The 16,596-nt window shown below is 40.4% G+C and overlaps 1 protein-coding gene across 5 annotated transcripts in view; it reads right to left on the bottom strand.

Moving 5' to 3' along the window:
• Positions 1–236: 236 nt before the first annotated feature.
• Positions 237–16,596, bottom strand: part of EXOC6 (exocyst complex component 6) — a 93,454-nt gene continuing 77,094 nt past the window's right edge. For 4 of the 5 annotated variants that reach the window (XM_063163492.1, XM_063163488.1, XM_063163489.1 and 1 more), the window contains 3 exons: positions 2,184–2,296; positions 1,850–1,861; positions 237–1,369 (listed from right to left, as the gene is read on the bottom strand). In XM_063163492.1, coding sequence (XP_063019562.1) covers positions 1,237–1,369; positions 1,850–1,861; positions 2,184–2,296 — 258 coding nt within the window. In that variant the 3' untranslated portion in view covers positions 237–1,236. Of the gene's footprint in view, positions 1,370–1,849; positions 1,862–2,179; positions 2,297–16,596 lie in introns of those variants that run through there. The other variant, XM_063163491.1, reaches the window with a different exon arrangement.

Genomic DNA, 16,596 nt, shown 5'->3' with positions numbered 1-16,596 from the left:
CCGACCAGGGAGCGCCCCAGCCCTGCTCCGCAGCCCCACCGACCCCGGCTCCCCGGCCTGCAGCGGCAGTCGGGGCGGCCCTGCAGCGCTCCCGGCCCGCACCCCGCCGTCAGGGCCGCGCGGATCCCCGGCCGCCTTCCCCGGGGGAAAATCACCAGTGAGTCGGGACCCGCACAGGTCCCGCGAAACCGGCTCCGAGTTGTGCTCCCGTGTGTGAAATTAAACAGGAATACGGGTGAGGTTTATATTACTGTATTTAGACCGTCAATAACTTAAAAATACAGCGAAATGTACATTATTTTTACACGTTCCATTTGGTTTGTATTTGTTAGACATTCTCTTAAGTGTCTAAAATAGCCAGGAGGGGACAGTGCAAAGAGACCGGTAGTGGGACAAAATGCCAATCGCTGGGATGGGGCTGGCAGGAGAAAGCGCAAACTAACAAACAGATGCGGCACGAAAACAACAGCGGCAAACCTATTCCTTACTGCAACCTGGGATAAAGAACCCGAGATCTTACAAAAGTACAGTTAGAAATAGTAACCCTGAGGAACAAAACCAAAACGAAAAAACATGTCACATTATAAAGAAATCAAATGGTTATTTACATTCACAACCTCAAGATTAAACCCTTTTGGAGAACAAAGCCTGTAAGTCCTAATGCTAAATGGATATCAAGTCTAGTTCTCCGGTAGTTTTCAAAGGTACTAAAAATCAGAAGACCTTTTCATACCTCCAGACTACAAAACCTGGTATACAAAATTATGTCCAATCACTTTAGGGCTAATATACATTTAATGCAGGAAAACAGTAAGCGGCATCTGAAACACAAGTATCTCAAGCTTAAAAACTTTAAATTAGGATTCAACTAGAAAACGGCAACTAAGGGATCATTTCTCAAATAATTCCTACTCGGAGCAAAATTTTGGACACCATATCTGCAGATATTTAAATAACATATTTACAGTTGAGCAGTTCCATGTACAATACGACTGTGCTGGTTTTTATTGTACAACCTCATTTTTCACCATTTGTTTACAATATACAAAATAGTATTCGACCCATTAAAAATACGTACAAAGAATTGTTTGTTGAAGACTACATGTACAATCTATTTACTGCATTTTTCCTTTTCTCAGTCAAACAAAAGTCCTAACTGGTATCACCATTTGCTTAGTAGAAATAGTGGATAAGAAACACCTCTTGGTGTGATGAGATACTGTCGACTTAAGAGGCCTATGTGTGCTGGGACATACCATTCACTAAACTCCTAAGTTGTTTTACTACAGTCTCTATTAGCTTCTGCTTGTCACGGTCATTCTTCCTGAACTGAGCAAAAATGTTGTTCTTTTTGCTGGAGTCCTTCATTCTAGAGAAATAAAAAAGCAAATGACAAACACATCAGAAACATAAATTGAAAAGGAAAAAATCTGAGTATTTAGACTGGTTTACTAATGTTCTTCTTTTGATCTTTCTGCTAATAAGAACTGAAAGATTACAAAACCTGTTCACTATGTGTTCTTAAATTAAACTTCTGCAATGCAGAAGCGCAGAATGTGTTTGTTTCAACAAATACTACTTCACAAATAACCTGTAAGTATTAAGCAAATACCCCTTCAGCAGGACCCTGATCCTACCAATTGCCTTAGGAGAGAAGCAAGTCAGAAAGCCCGTTAGTATCATCTGCTTCCATGGTAAATTCAGACTCAGCGAATGGGTGAATTTTGTTCACCGTCAATAACGGGCATCTATATTGCTGATTTCCCGTACCAACGGATACAAAAACGAAATTCGGGAAATTAGGCAAGTTACAGAAACAATATTTTGTAACAATATAGGCGATACATACCCTCTGTGAACTCTGCAAAAGACATTTTCATCGCAGGCAGGAGAGGGGAGAAAACACTGTTAGAAAGCGTATTTAAACCACAACGTGTTTTGTTTGATGCGGTGTTTACAGGAGGTTGGTACCGCGCTCTGCCCTCCCTGCCCGCCCGCCAGACCGGCCGAGACGCCCGCACCGGCTTCACCACGGCCAAAGCTCAGCGTCTCCCCTGCCCCGAGAGGCAATCCGGGAGCCGCCGGCTGCTCCCGCGGCCCGGCCCCGCCGCTCCCGGCAGGGCGGCTCCGGCCCCGGCCCCGCTCCGCATCCCCGCGCCGGCAGCTCCGGCCCCCGCACTTACTTCTCCAGGAGCGTGAGGGCCGTGCTGGGGTTGACCCGCAGGTACTTGGAGGTGGCCTGCCCGTAGTCCGCCAGGTAGGTGGACCAGTCCCACACCATGAAGAGGTCCAGGAGCTGCGGGGGGAGAGGCGGGTGACGGAGTGCGGGAGGCTCTGCGGAGAGAGGCCGGGCGCAGCCCCCGCCGAGCCCAGCCACCACCCCCTTTCACCTGCCCATTTTTTCTTTAACGTCTCTCACCTCCCTCAATGTGCAGGGAGGCGGCTGTGCAGGTTTGGCCCTAGGAGGGGATGCTGACGGCTTCACGATTTAGTATTTAGGAACTTGCTTTACCGGGGGGAGCAAGACAGGGATGCTAGTATCTGCTGCTTCTCACACTAATTTAAACGAGGTTCAGGTAGTCCAATTAAAGTGAATTAAACACCTCCTGGCTGCAGTCTCCATTATAACTGATCCCTGAAACTCAGAGCCAAGCCCTGGGCACACTTCTGGCCCAAACAAACCCAAACACTTCAGTGGAGGAACAAAAAGTCTCCAACCACAATACTACGCTTGGCTGCAGTTTCAAATCATGTCTTGGACTCATGATCTGAGAGCTGCTGTTCAACAATAAACCAGTCTGCTTTTACAATCAGACGCGATACTGAACCTCCAGCACCCTCACGGCCCTCAAAGCCTGATTGCCCCTCCACCATCACGGGGTGCAGGCCAGGCACTGCTGGGCACCCTGCCCAGGCTGCCAGGGGCCAGGGCACAGGCAGCCCTGCTCGGGGATGCCTTTCCCACGGCTACCTGCGCGCCAGTGGGCCCCAATGCCATTGACGTCAATGGCGGGGCGCCCCAGCTTCCCCCTGCGTCTGGGGCCTGGCCTTGTCCTGCTGCTGAGGGCTAACAAGGGCTTGTTCTCAGGCTGTCCCGTGTTAGCCAAACCTACTGTTAAAAAAAGCCTTGGGAACCATTAACAACACTTCGCCCCAGCGCGCAGGGCCCAAGGCTGCTCTTCTGAGCTGGGTCCTCAGTGTAACCTAGAGCCCTGCTTGCCCTCAATCAGTAATGCTGGAAAGGTGGGCTGGAACAGGATTTTGTGCAACAAAACTACTTGAAAAAAATGTAACAGACTACTGCAAGTCACATCATTTTGCTATTTCAAGGAAGAACTGTTCACTTCAAACATTTGTTTCTGCTACGCCTGATCAGAGCTGTTAGAGCTGGGACACAACAGTGGCAGCCCCTGCTCCCACAGGCAGAGGTGCAGCAGGTGCTCACCCCTCTGACTTCTCAGGCTACACTAAGAGGAGGGCTGCACCCCAGAGAACCTTACCTTGCCTTAAACTTCTCAGCGTGACAAACTGTCAGAAGAGTGCAGCAATGCTCATGCCCAAAATCATAACACCAATTCATTTACAGAAAAGTATACATTCAGTCTTCCCAGATTCAAATTTCAATGCCTCTCTTTTGCAAAGTTTTCCACTTCCAAACCACTTTCTTATGTTACTTTCAAATATAGCGTCTAATTTAAATACATATTTTTCTAATTAATTACTTCCTTATTTGTAGTGTAATTTTTTAGGACTAGGTAGCAACATTTCCTGGCATTATAACGGACCTCTGACACACCTACTCACATTTTACATTTAACTATTTCATAGAGGTGAAAGGATCTAAAACCCAAGGAGGCAATTTCACTCTCTGCTGACTAGATATCCATTATAAGAACCAAGATCAAATTCAAACAGTTCTTTCCCATAATGCCCTTTCTCAAGATGGTGTCCACAACTCAATTTTACTGAGTTGCTGAGAACATGCCTTCACTCACCATGCAAACAGACTTGGGAAGGCTTGATAACTCAGTTGTGAAACTCACAGCCTCAGTTGCATGTTACTCATCACTTGTTATTACCTGTGTTACACAGTTCGGGTGCCAGTCCTCACAGAGGTAATTTAAAACACAACCAAAAGAGTGGAAAGATAGGACAGGCAGATGCACAAGGCAAGGTGAGGATAAAGCTGACAGGAACCCAAACGATATAATCTGGTGATTAATAACTTATTGCTACTTACAGTGCTACTTGTCATGGGCTTCACACGGGACATGGTCCTTAAGGATGGACCTATGTTCCAGCAGTTGTATTCAGTGAGTAAGAAGTGAAAGATTTCATTTCTTATTGTACCACTGAAATAGAGGATTCTGGGTAAATCTTAAACAACCCTGAAGCTCATATGGGTGAAAGGTACCTAAAGTATCCTGCTAGCAATGTGCAGCCAAAGCCATTGATGACTGACACAATTACAGTGCTGACAAGTTCAAAGAAACTTCCCTGACAATATTGCATGAGTGAGTTTCATACAATGCTTTCAAGGGTTGACTCAACTGATTGTGCCATGGCTCTGGGAAATCTCAGTGATAGCGATGACTGGAAGATTACACCTCATTTGTCACCTGGCCAAACACAAGTAAGCATGTAGGGCTCTAAACAGACCATGAAGCCTGTTGTTTTTTAACACAAGGTAAAAAAATGTCACACAGAACATGAAGCATATTCTGTGCACTCCAACACAGTCCTGGCCCTCAAGAATGAACACCTAAAGAGACACTATTGGCAAGGGTGATGTACCCAGAGCTCCTTCCCTGCTCCATGCATGGTCAAAGAGCTGCACACAACCAACCTCATGCTAATAAATCTCTTAAGTTCAAGCAGCTGTCATGACACGTGGCAGGTAGCTCAAAGGCCCAGACATGCAATCAAATGACACATGCCAGTCAGTCACAGCCCCCTTCCCTCCTTCTGTGCATCTCTTCAGGGGCTGTAGTGTGACAATCATGTCCTGGATCAGGATTAAATGTGGCAGGGAGCTGCAGACACTGCTGGAGCCCAGACTGCTGCTGTGCACAATTGTGTCCCATCACAGCTGCAGTTCTGCAGCGTGGCACACTGCTGTACACAGTGGGCTTGGACAGCAAATACTGCATGCTGTGGGGTGGGAAGAGCTGTCTGGTGTGCAGCTCTTGGGCTCTGTGTCCTGGCCATTCCTATCACCTACATCTGCCCTGGCAGCCAGGCTCAGTGGTTGCACAGCCCAATGCTACCTGTGTGACAGTAGTTTTTACTGCAGCATCTAGGATCAAATCAAGGCCAAGTTAAAGCAACATTTCCCTACTACTGTTTTATTTATTAAAGCTTTCACTATTACTGAGACAATAACTGAAAATGAAATGTATTGTCTAACAAGGAATGCCCCACACTGGCATACATGGTCAAATATGGGCAAACAGTAGGTCCTGGCAATAAGCATTTCCCAGCCTCAAAAATCAGCCAAAGGCAAGAGAGTTTTATCACATCATACCTGTGCTACTTTAGGTTAGACTGTGCACAACTTGCCTTGAAATTACAATACGAAAAATGTTTATTTTGCACATCCATCTTTCCTAAGTTAACATGTGTGGAAAAAACCTGACAGAAAGGCAGTCTCAGCCCCACATAAGGAGCCACCCAAGGGTGTTTATTCAGAACCAGCTTATCATGCAGCAAAAACACTGTGAAGCACCAAATAAACTAAATATATGTACTCTGCTACCCAAGAACAATGGCACTGCTGTGCTCTTCATCCCATAATAACCATGAAAAATAAGAATAAGCTCAGACAGGCAATACTATACCGAAGTATTTTATAATGAATATGCTTTTCTAGGAGTAAGGAGCAATTATTCCCTTCTGACTAGGAACAATTTGCAGAGATGTGTGTCTGAGTCATTGTGGAAAAAAAAAGGAACAAGGGAAAAAAAAAGAACAAGCTTCAGCCTTTCCTGTACACCGCCAAGAACATCCTATATATTGTCCACTTACTTACATTTACAAGATACAGTTCACACTTCCACCTTATTTAGAAGATTTTGCTTTTTCTAAAGGTGATATAAGGGGAACCTTCATCCAACATCTTGGAACCATCAGGGCTGATGATCAGAGAGCAGCACTTTTCTTTTACTGTACGTGCAACAGTGTTGCTTTCCCAAACCATTACATTATTAGTCACATATATACTTCTAACATTATAGGTAACTTAAGCCTCTGGTTGCTGTACTGCACTTTTATTTTGAATTATACTCTATATTGCTTTGATTCTGTAATTTTCCCTTCATGTGTAGGTATTTTCTAGATGCCTTTTATGTGTAAACATTAGGTGTCTTTGTAGAAATAAACATCACTAGGAAAAGAAAAGGTGTTTATGTGTATTTACGTAAAAGTTTATAGTAATTTCTGACATTACACAGGTAACACTGCTATTTTTAATTGGAAGACTTATTTTAAAAGATACTAAACTATGTTTTGGTTAAAAGGTTTGGTTACTCCTACTGTAAGACCTTGTTAGCTAACAGGATCAGTTAAGACAAAACATATAATACTGATGCTATGAGAGAAAGATCTTAAACTTTTAGGGACAGAATTCTGATTTCAAATAGGGCACTTGCACCTATTCCTCAAAGTTAGTTCTCTAGCGTTTTCCCAGTATCTAGGTGATATGGCCTTGTTTGAATAGAAATTACTCTTTATCATTGCTCACTAAAGCTTTGCATTGTATTACCTAAAGTTCAGAGCAGCTCAGCCATAGTCCTGTATTTAGGCCATCTTGTAATTACGTGAGAATTTTGTGCACTGGGAACTGCTGGAATCGACCATCCGGCCCTTTCAATGACATCTGAGCCTCTTGTCACATCCTCAGATATCATACAGATGCCCTTTCCTTTTTACTTTTGGGCAACTGTCAGGAATAATCTTGGAAGAGAATGCAACTTTGGGAAATAGCTATGCACACAGTGAGCACAACAACAGACAGAAGGAGGAGACATGAGCTTTGCAGATGGAAATGGGGGCAGTGTCCATTACACCCTGTGCTGGCTATACTACAAAAATCCTAATTGTAAATTATAAAGGTAGCTTAATGCAAGATGGAATGGTGCAAGTTGCAATCTCTTCTGAAGCAGCATGAGCATCAGCAAATAGCTTTGGTTGTACAAATGGCACCAGCTCCAGATTCAGGAGCTGGAGATAAAACTGAGTTGTACACTTAATTTCCTACTTACCTTTCAGTAAAGTCAAATATTCCATCCAATGAAAAGTAATTCTTTTAATATATCACTGTCAGTTATGTCAGTTCTGGCCCACTCTCCTTGCTCACAGTATTTCTTATGCTAAACAGTTTATTAACCCCTAATCACCCAGTTACTTCTGGACTTGATTGCATGTGTAATTACCTTTTGTCAGGTACAATTTGCCTGATAAACATGTCAGAACACTTGCTGCTTAGTCTGTTGAAACAGATAAATGCTGTCTTTCCACAGCCTTGGGGCATAATTAACAGGGAAAAAAAAGGCAGTTATAAAAACACACAGAAGCTGATTCAGAGAGGCAGGAGTTCACAGCGTGCAGCCCGCCAAGGCCCATTGCCCGGCCCGCTACGCTTGCCTGAGCTCTTATTGAGTTCCAGCCTGCTGTGACAGGGCAAAGGGGGCAGCCCTCAAAAACTGAGATTTAAAGTAGGTTTCCACGTGAACTTCAAAAAAGAGCGGGATGATGCCTGTTTGGGAAAAAAAAAAAAAAAAAAAAAAAAAAAAAAAAAGAAGAAAAAGTGAAGCAGATAATGAAATTGGTAGAATCCCTGTCATCATTGTGTGTTATACACTCAGATTCTCGGGGATGGGATCAAGAACGGAAAAACTAAAAGAAAGCAGAAGAAAAAAAAAATCAGGAAAAGCAAACAGGTCAGGATTAACTAAAAATGCTTTGTGGCATCCTTAGGCTCAATTGCTTCTGATTTCTGCCCTGTAGTGTTTGCAGGTTATGTACCCATGCGCTACGGGGAGTGCGAAAAAAGAAATCCTTACCTGACCTCTGGATAACCCAAACAGGAGATTAGCCCATTTCCAAGCAAAGCAGGTTGTCACACTGTTAGGCCAATTGCTTCTATTGACACTTTGCATAAACATCTTACACAGGGTGATCAGAAAGGACTGTTACGCCATTAATGCTCTTTTTATTTTTTTATACCTAAGTCTTACAGAATAAAGGCCTTTCTGAGTAAGGGATAACAAAAGGGTCAAAAGGTCACAAACATTCTTTTAAGTAGGCAAAAATAAGGGAAGTTTAGATTCATTCAAAAGTGCAAATTGGAAATTTTTTGCATCCTAAACATTCCAGCACGCTCAGCTTTTTCTAATTTCACTTCTAGTAAATTCATTATCTACTTAATTGTGCGTTTTTACTTTTACTTTTAAATAAGGAAAATGCTAAAGTCTTCATTTTAGGAAATAGCAAGCTGTCTAACCTTCTCAGCTAATCAGTAATCTAAACAGACTTAGACATTACCATTGAAATCCTCGCGAGGATCAGTGTGAAAATATACAGAACCTTTTCTTGAAGTGGGATGACTGAACAGTCTCTCATGTACAGTTTTCACATAATTTACACAGCATGTGGTTTGCACTGTGTACAGCAAAATATTCTATATTTTCTTTTGTTTTGCTTTCGCTTTGATCAGAGATGGAAACAATCTCCCTTTAATAGTATAAAAGCCACCTGCTGGGCATCACAGACTACAGCTAATTGGCAAATTCTTTGAAATTTTGATATAATGGATTTTGACCTCTTTAATTAAAAAAACCCAAAGCCTAGAATACAGTGAACTCTTCTGGGAAATGAATAGTGCCAGGCATATACAACTGCAAGCTACACCTAATCTTTTCTTACAAAAAAACACAGAAGTAACATTACAATTTTTCCCTTGAGGATGCATGGCTTTTGGCCTAGGGAAAAAAAAGACTATTGCTAGCTATGTATCATTTCGGCCCCTAAGACAGAGCAAACACATTAATATTTCAATTATTTATACTTTTATTGGGCTTTGGAGCAAGCAAAGCACCAAACATGAAGGCGACTTTTTAATTTTAAACATAGTAAACTCTCAAAAGCCACTCACAAATGTTCCAGTCCGAAACATTTCCTACTCCAAGGAGCTCACACTGTACCAACCCACCCTGCCTTGTTTTAAGGACAAATGGGTTTCAGGACCCAAAAGGAAGCCTGTCAACCAGAACTGTTGCTGTTTCATAATCTCTGACATAACGTTAACCTTTCAGTGGAGCTATAATCTCATTGCTTTGGGAACTCTGAGGCAGCACTGTCTTTCTTTTGTTAAAACACTTATTTATATTCTGCCCCGCATAATGGGGCCATGGTCCATGACTGGGACTCATAGGCACTGCAGTAACACAGCTACACAACAACAACAACACTGTTTTAATCTTTGCTTAGGTTTTGTGCACAAGTATACATGAACATATGTTACACAGGTATACACTTATTTCCAACAAAAACCATCTGCAAGACCATGAAGATAATACCATCATTATTCACCAAGTTATGTTCCTGTTAATTAAAGCTCCATGAGAACACTTACTAAATTGGAAAACAAAACATAAAGGACCAGGATCAGAATCAAAACTGGACAAAGACAAGTCTTGTTTACTCTGAACATTTCTTGTTGCAAAGGAACAACAGAACTACTTAAAATGTAGATACCTAAGTCCAGCTTGAAAGAAAAAAAGAGAGTTTGCTAACTGTAGAATAACACCATACCAACCAAACACAATTATCACTTAATCAGTAGGTGTTCATTACTGCTGACAAACATCTTGTTAGCCTGGTTAGCAAGTCTGCCTGCCACTTGCCAAAATATTTTGTTTTATTTAGACCTGGTGACTTATTTTGTGAACGTGGTGAATTTCAGAATCCCTTCTACTGATCACATAAACACAAATTGGAATAAACACAAATTGGTCTTGTATTTCAAAGTGTACATTGCTCTCTTGATCTGTGAATGTCTCCCCGTAGTTTATGTCATTTTTCTGAATTGGTACAACAAATGGATTTTCAAAGTGATGTTATGGGGACTTAGCTATGCAATTCCCATTAGTGTCAATGGAGGTCGCACGCTAAATTCTAGACAATGCTTTGAAAACTGAGCCCTGGATTTTCAAAGGAAGGATAGTCTGTGTTAGAAAGGCAGTGTCTTTCAGTTTTTAAGCCACTGCATTAAAACCTGCCTTTTTCTTTTAAGCACCATACATTTAGAAATTGTGTCCAAATTTGGGACGTTGAAATGTTGACAAGAATGAAATAATTTTGTATTTAAATGCTACCATCTGTTTCAAATTTATAAGTGAAATTGTATCTGTCACTATCTTGAATGTTGGGATACAATCTTCAACACATTCATAAATGTACAATGTATAATGTTATGACAGATGAACCATTGGGACTTGTTGCTATGCTAAGAGAAAACAGAAGTTATTTGTGTTCATATACTTTTATAAGAAAAAACCCTTGCAAGGGACAGAATTCTTTCCTAAAATCTGGATCGTGAATTATGTTTTAAGAAATGCCTGGTCTTGTTACATTCATGATTTTTTTTTTTTTATTCTTTGGCACTTCAAATGAACTTAGGCCTGCCTATAAAATAGAATACTTGCTGCTGAAGCCACGTGAACAAGCTTGTTGCTGTTACTACAACCAGAAAAACACTCACAACATATAATTTTTACAAATCCCATTAAAACTTCAAGCAGCCCAAGATATAACATCAGAAGACACAGAAAAATAGCTTCTGAGACAAATATAAACAGCTAGGCCCTATGAAACACGCAGTACAGCAACAAGTAATACCTCTTCAAAGAAGATTTGTTTAATTACAGTGAAAATGTTTATTATGTAGTGTGGTGTTCTTCATCATTAAAGAATAAGCTGGACTAGTAGCAAAAGAACCATTTTTGAGTCTAGAAGCAGAGAAGAGTTTGAAAAGCAGGAGCCTGGCAGACAGTCAGGCTCCAGAGGGCACAGGCTCCGGCCAAATTGCTCCTGTCAAGCGTGTTAGTCCGTACACAAAGTCCCTTCAGACAAAGCATAAAACTATGTCAATGGCAAAATCTGTGTGGATTAAAAATTGTGTATTATGCAATGGTCAGGTCATTCACCATTTTTTCTGGTTTTGAGCTCCTGATGCAGAGGTGTACACATTCAAACAGCACACAGGGGTGACAAGTGCAGCCCCCCAAACAGGCCATCTGCCTCTCACCTGGACAAGACTTTGAAAAGACAATTTCAACTGTTCAAATTATGAAGGATTTAATACAGCAGAGGTAAATCTCAGCTGGCATTTCCACTTGGCGTCTGGTTGTTTTTCCAAACACAGGTTTGCCAGTAGTACTTAAATATTGACATCTACTAAAAAGAAATTTTATAGTTTAGTTTATTTGATCTTTAATTTTCTATAGGCACTACTTTTTTAATTGCACTAGACTCACAACAGGTTTGCTTTAAACTATTCACTTGTCTATGAAATAATGCCATAAATAGTATTTGATGAGGAACACTGTCCTAAAGTAAACTTCTCAGGAATTAAAACTGTAACATTTGTCTCAATCCTTCCTGTAAAAATCCATCTGAGATGATTCACTATAAAAATGTTGTCAAAAAGTTAAAAATCTAAAATTAAAATTTAACTACCTTCTCTGGTTTAGAGGTGGATCTAATTAAAACTAATTTAATTTGGTGTAACTAGAATAAAATTCAAATACAAAACACACTCACTTCCACACTGTGTTCTGGAATTGAACACTCTTGTCCCATCTGCCACATTTAACATTTAGTACTATCCATAAGAGTAACTCCAGATGCCTACAGTCTTACAAGTGTGCATATACACCATACCACAGGAAGTCATTATCTGACAAATGCTAGTTCTAATGACTCCAAAACTGTCCTTGTATACCCACACACCTAATCTAGACAGGCTGCTGTACCCTAGAACTAATCATCTGCAGAGGTCTGCCCAAGTATGCATCTCCAAGTTTAAACTTCAGTCCAGTTACTTCTAGAATTAAAGGAAGGAGCTTTAGATACACAGCCCTGGCATGCAAATGCAAACTGATGCCTATGGGAAGGCAGGTGAGCATGGCACAGCTCCATGGCATCAGCTTTGTGCTTACAGAGGAAGAGAAGACTTCAGCTCTTTGTGTGAAGCTGCAGGTCAAGAACAGACCCAGGACACCACCAGTGCAGGCACTGCTGGGAACTAGGGATTCAGTGAACAGGGCATTTCCCTCTCCCAACTTTCCAGCCATTTCTTGTCATATTCTGACTTGGAAAAAACACCAGAGAAAACTACATCCATGAAATATGCTGAAATTACACTGCTACAGAGATTGATTCAACTTAACAGGAGAATATACAACAGGTCTACAAGGTTTATGAGCCCTCTTGAATCTGCAGCACTTAAATCTCCACAGAAGTCCATGATCTACAGTGTGTACTATGAATCACATCACTTCCACTGAGATAACCTGAGGTTCTACAGCAGGTAAGGGGAAATAGTTTGGTTCAACACAACAGAGTAATTATTTTTTAATTAACAACTTTCTTTTGGTTTAGTTTCTTTTAGCATCTGTGCATTTCTCAAAAGCTGCACATCTAAAGTAAAAAATTACAGCCACAGTGTGCTAGATTCCTCTCTTAGGCAGCCATTAAAACACTTAGAATTTTATATACAAAGTGTCTGTTTGAAATGCTTCTTCAGAAAGCAGATACAAATACAGCAACTGCTCCATAAAGCATCTCAGCTGATCTTGGGTGCTGAGCTAGAATACGTGAAAAGCCACTGAAATTCAAGACATAACAGGCCACAAACCAGCATAATTTTGTTTGCATCCAGAAACAAAAATCTAGTGCAATCCATAAGGCACAGATACTTAGAGATGTGGCCATTGTAAGTTTACTGTAAACAGATAGTTATTTCTTCCAAAGAAGTTCACTCAGGGTATGGCTGCATAACCACCCCTTATAGCAGATGAAGTTACATCCCTTAGGGAAAGCTATGCTAGACCTGAGAACCTCTGGACAAGGAATTCAGCAGTCAGTAGCTCAGGAATGTAAATACAGACGAGTTAAAAGGAAAGCCAAAATCACTAGGAAAAAATTCTCGTATTCTTTCATGGACAATCTTCACTTTCCTCTTCAGCTACAAGAAAACATTTACTTCCCTATTTATATCTATCAAATGACTCTCAAAACACTTTAGCAAATACTATAGCCCATATAAAATCCTGGTTTTATTTTGCTAACTTGTCTAGATAACTTGGTTTAACAAAGGCTTCCAAGTCCAGCAAGTTGCAACCTGGACACCTCGAAATTTCCTTTTCTAAATTGGGTTTTTGCAAAAAATCTTCTCCTCGGGCTGTGGTTTGCAAACACATTAGGGAAAAACCCCATTTTGCTTAAAGGCAATAATCCAATACAATTTCTTTTCTAAGAAATACACCTTCAAGAAATTATTCTCTTTAGAAGATGCTTTTTTTCCCCTTTAGGTTATGCATTTTCTCCTCAATCCTATGGACAGTATTTTCTTTAAATGTTTTATCTAAAAAATGATTTCTTATGATTTCCCTGGAAGACCAAATAATTATAAATTATTTTATATGTAATTTGCAATAATTACTCTTAATATTTTAGCTCCAACAGATCCCAGTACACATGGAACTTCTGCTGAGTAATGATGGCAAAATTCAGCCTCTAATGCCTCCTGCAATTTGAAAACATCTTCCCCCAATTTCACTTGTCACTTTGAAATGTTATCCCTTTCTAGGGAGTAATCCTGTGCTAGATTCTTTTGCTTCTTAAACGAACATTATTCTCACCCTTTATTGACTGACCAGATCTATTATCACATGTAAGCAGTGTTAATCCTCTAGTAATTAACACCCTTATTAAAGTAATTTTAACTCAAAGAAGTTTAAATCGCATTATTGATTTTATTTAATTAAGCTATGAGGGCCGTTTTACAGTGTCACTTGAGTTTTCAGCTTGTGCCTTTCTATATCAGTTACACAGGTTCCCCCGGCAGTCACCTCATCCTGACACACACAAACCACCCCCACCATCCCACCCAGTTACCAGGGCATTTCTGTCTAGGAGTTATTCAACATTATTCCATTTCACTGTGAACTCTTTCAACTACTCTGCATGTTAATGGATGCAAGATGTAGACACTATACTGAGCATTTTACCATTCCCAGAACTATCATTTGGATGTGCACTGGAATGACAGTATCACATTCACCCTTCCAGAAGACTCAGTATCTTGTTGGTGCCTAAAGTGAAAGAGCCACTTCTCTCCTTTTCATACATTCTAAGCAAGGGCAAACATATTTCTTTAAACTTCAGACTGGCAAAAAGAAACAGAATATCAATGCATTGGGTTGTGCCACTTATAATGGCCACTTTTTCTGTTACTTTGAAAATAAGTAAGTTTTAAATGTTTAATAAATAAGTTTTAAAATTGTGAGTTTGTGTGTGTCCTACTGCATGTTCCTTTCTATGGGAAAATATCTGATGGCCTATGTTGTCTTACAGATCTCAGGTAAGCTACTCAACTGACACATTTGACACAGGATCAAAAGATAAAAACTGTCTTCTGGTTTAACTGCATCAAGTTACACTTTGCACTCTGGAAAGTGTGGGCTAATTATGTGTCCTTCTGAACGATTTCCTGGAGGCACACTACTAAAACTGGGAAAGCTTGAGCTCTCCTGGGAATAAGGCAAGCCCATGGTTTTAGGGACTTTAAACACCATTAACTGTGTACTGAAAGTCCTTTCTTTTCTTTGGATAAAAACATCTCTTCAAATTTCTACTGTTTAAAAACAGATGTTCTTACTGGGTCTCAGCATAAACCATGGAAAATTATAAACACAGAAAGAGAAAGGTAAGAATAACAAAGTACATTTACAGACACAAATTGACTTTTAATCTTTTTATCACCTCATCCCATATTTTTCAGTTTTCTCCCCATCATTTAGTGCTTCCATCTACTCATATTTTGATTTATTTCTGCATTTCTGTTATTATTCACTCTTTATTCACACTTTCTGTAACTGCAGGGTCTTTAAGTTGCACTGTTACTTTGCTACTAATGCTCTAGATAAAGTCCTCTGCAAGGAGGACACAATCTATATGTGAACATTCCATGTGAACTTTGTTATTCCACTCTTCTTTAAAACAGCACAATTTGTGAACGTATAAATTGCTCCAAACCTGACACACCCATAAGAGCCATAAATGGTAACATATATGACAAGCTGTGCCTAAGAACATGCTGGTTCAGTCATACTGCTTACAGTACAACTAGTGCACTTCCTTCAGAAACCAGTTATAACAAACCGGGATGAAATTCAATGATTCTTTTGCCAGCTATTGGTATCTTTGTAATAACTTCATCTCCCAAATTTCACTGACTAAAGGCAGTTTAGCTAGACAGAGTAATACTTTTTAATTTGTATTTCTGCAGTTCTAAGACAGCCAATTGCAAATCAGTGTCTCATTATGGTACACCCTATATAAACACTTTTGAACATACGATCTTTTTTCTTAAGATACTATGATCCAAATGAATAAACATTCATTAACTACATTTCACCAACTCAAGTCACTGCCTTACTATGTCCATGCAATTCCTTCATTGTGTTGTTATTGTTCTGAAGCTGAGAAAAAGTCTTGTTTTCCTGATATAAAACACTCCTTTGATTTACTGGATTTTATATTTGCAGCATAGTGACTCACAAAGATGAGATGGACTTTCTTTTTCACAGAAGAAACTACCAAAAGGAAAAAAATGGGGTATTCTGTCTGCTGCATGTGATTGACAGATAATTTAGAAAAGGAATGAAACCTAAGTATGTTGATTGATGCAACTGAAAAAAATACTGAAGGCAAATCTGTAGGGTTAAAGGGTTAGTAGGGCTGCTTAGTACATACTACATACCAGTGGTACCTCCAGTTTATATAAGGCTGGAGAATGTAAGTGATTTTGGGGCAGAAATTACCTAATACACTAACACAGCTGCCAGTTCTGTGGCTCCCCGATGGGAGAGCAGGACTTAGAAACATTAAGAGAATTCAAATAACATGTAACTTGAAGGAAACCAATAATTTTCTTCTCTTGTCTTGCTCAATTAACAATGTTTCTTCATTACTCATAGGAACCACATATTGCTCACAGAATTCAGAGGAAGTACTGGGGAGATGGGGCTCCAAAACTGAACTCCATCCATAATTCAGGGCTACAGAAGGGCCCAGACACAAAAGTGGAGATCTTGCAGCAACTGGCTGTCAGCAGGAAGACAACAGCTTGATATAATGTATTCACAAACTTTGGAAAGTTGTGCACCCAAATCTTTCTTCCTTGCACGTACATCATTTATTACACGACAAAGGCAAGGACCGGATGAGAGCAAAACTGCTAGAGAAGAATAACTAAAGAGAATCTTCATTTCATTTAATAACTTCCACTGAATAGAATGCATGTCAGTGATT

The sequence above is a fragment of the Melospiza melodia genome, chromosome 9, assembly GCF_035770615.1.
Source record: "Melospiza melodia melodia isolate bMelMel2 chromosome 9, bMelMel2.pri, whole genome shotgun sequence".
NCBI lineage: Eukaryota > Metazoa > Chordata > Aves > Passeriformes > Passerellidae > Melospiza > Melospiza melodia.
This window is presented reverse-complemented; position numbering and strand designations above follow the sequence as displayed.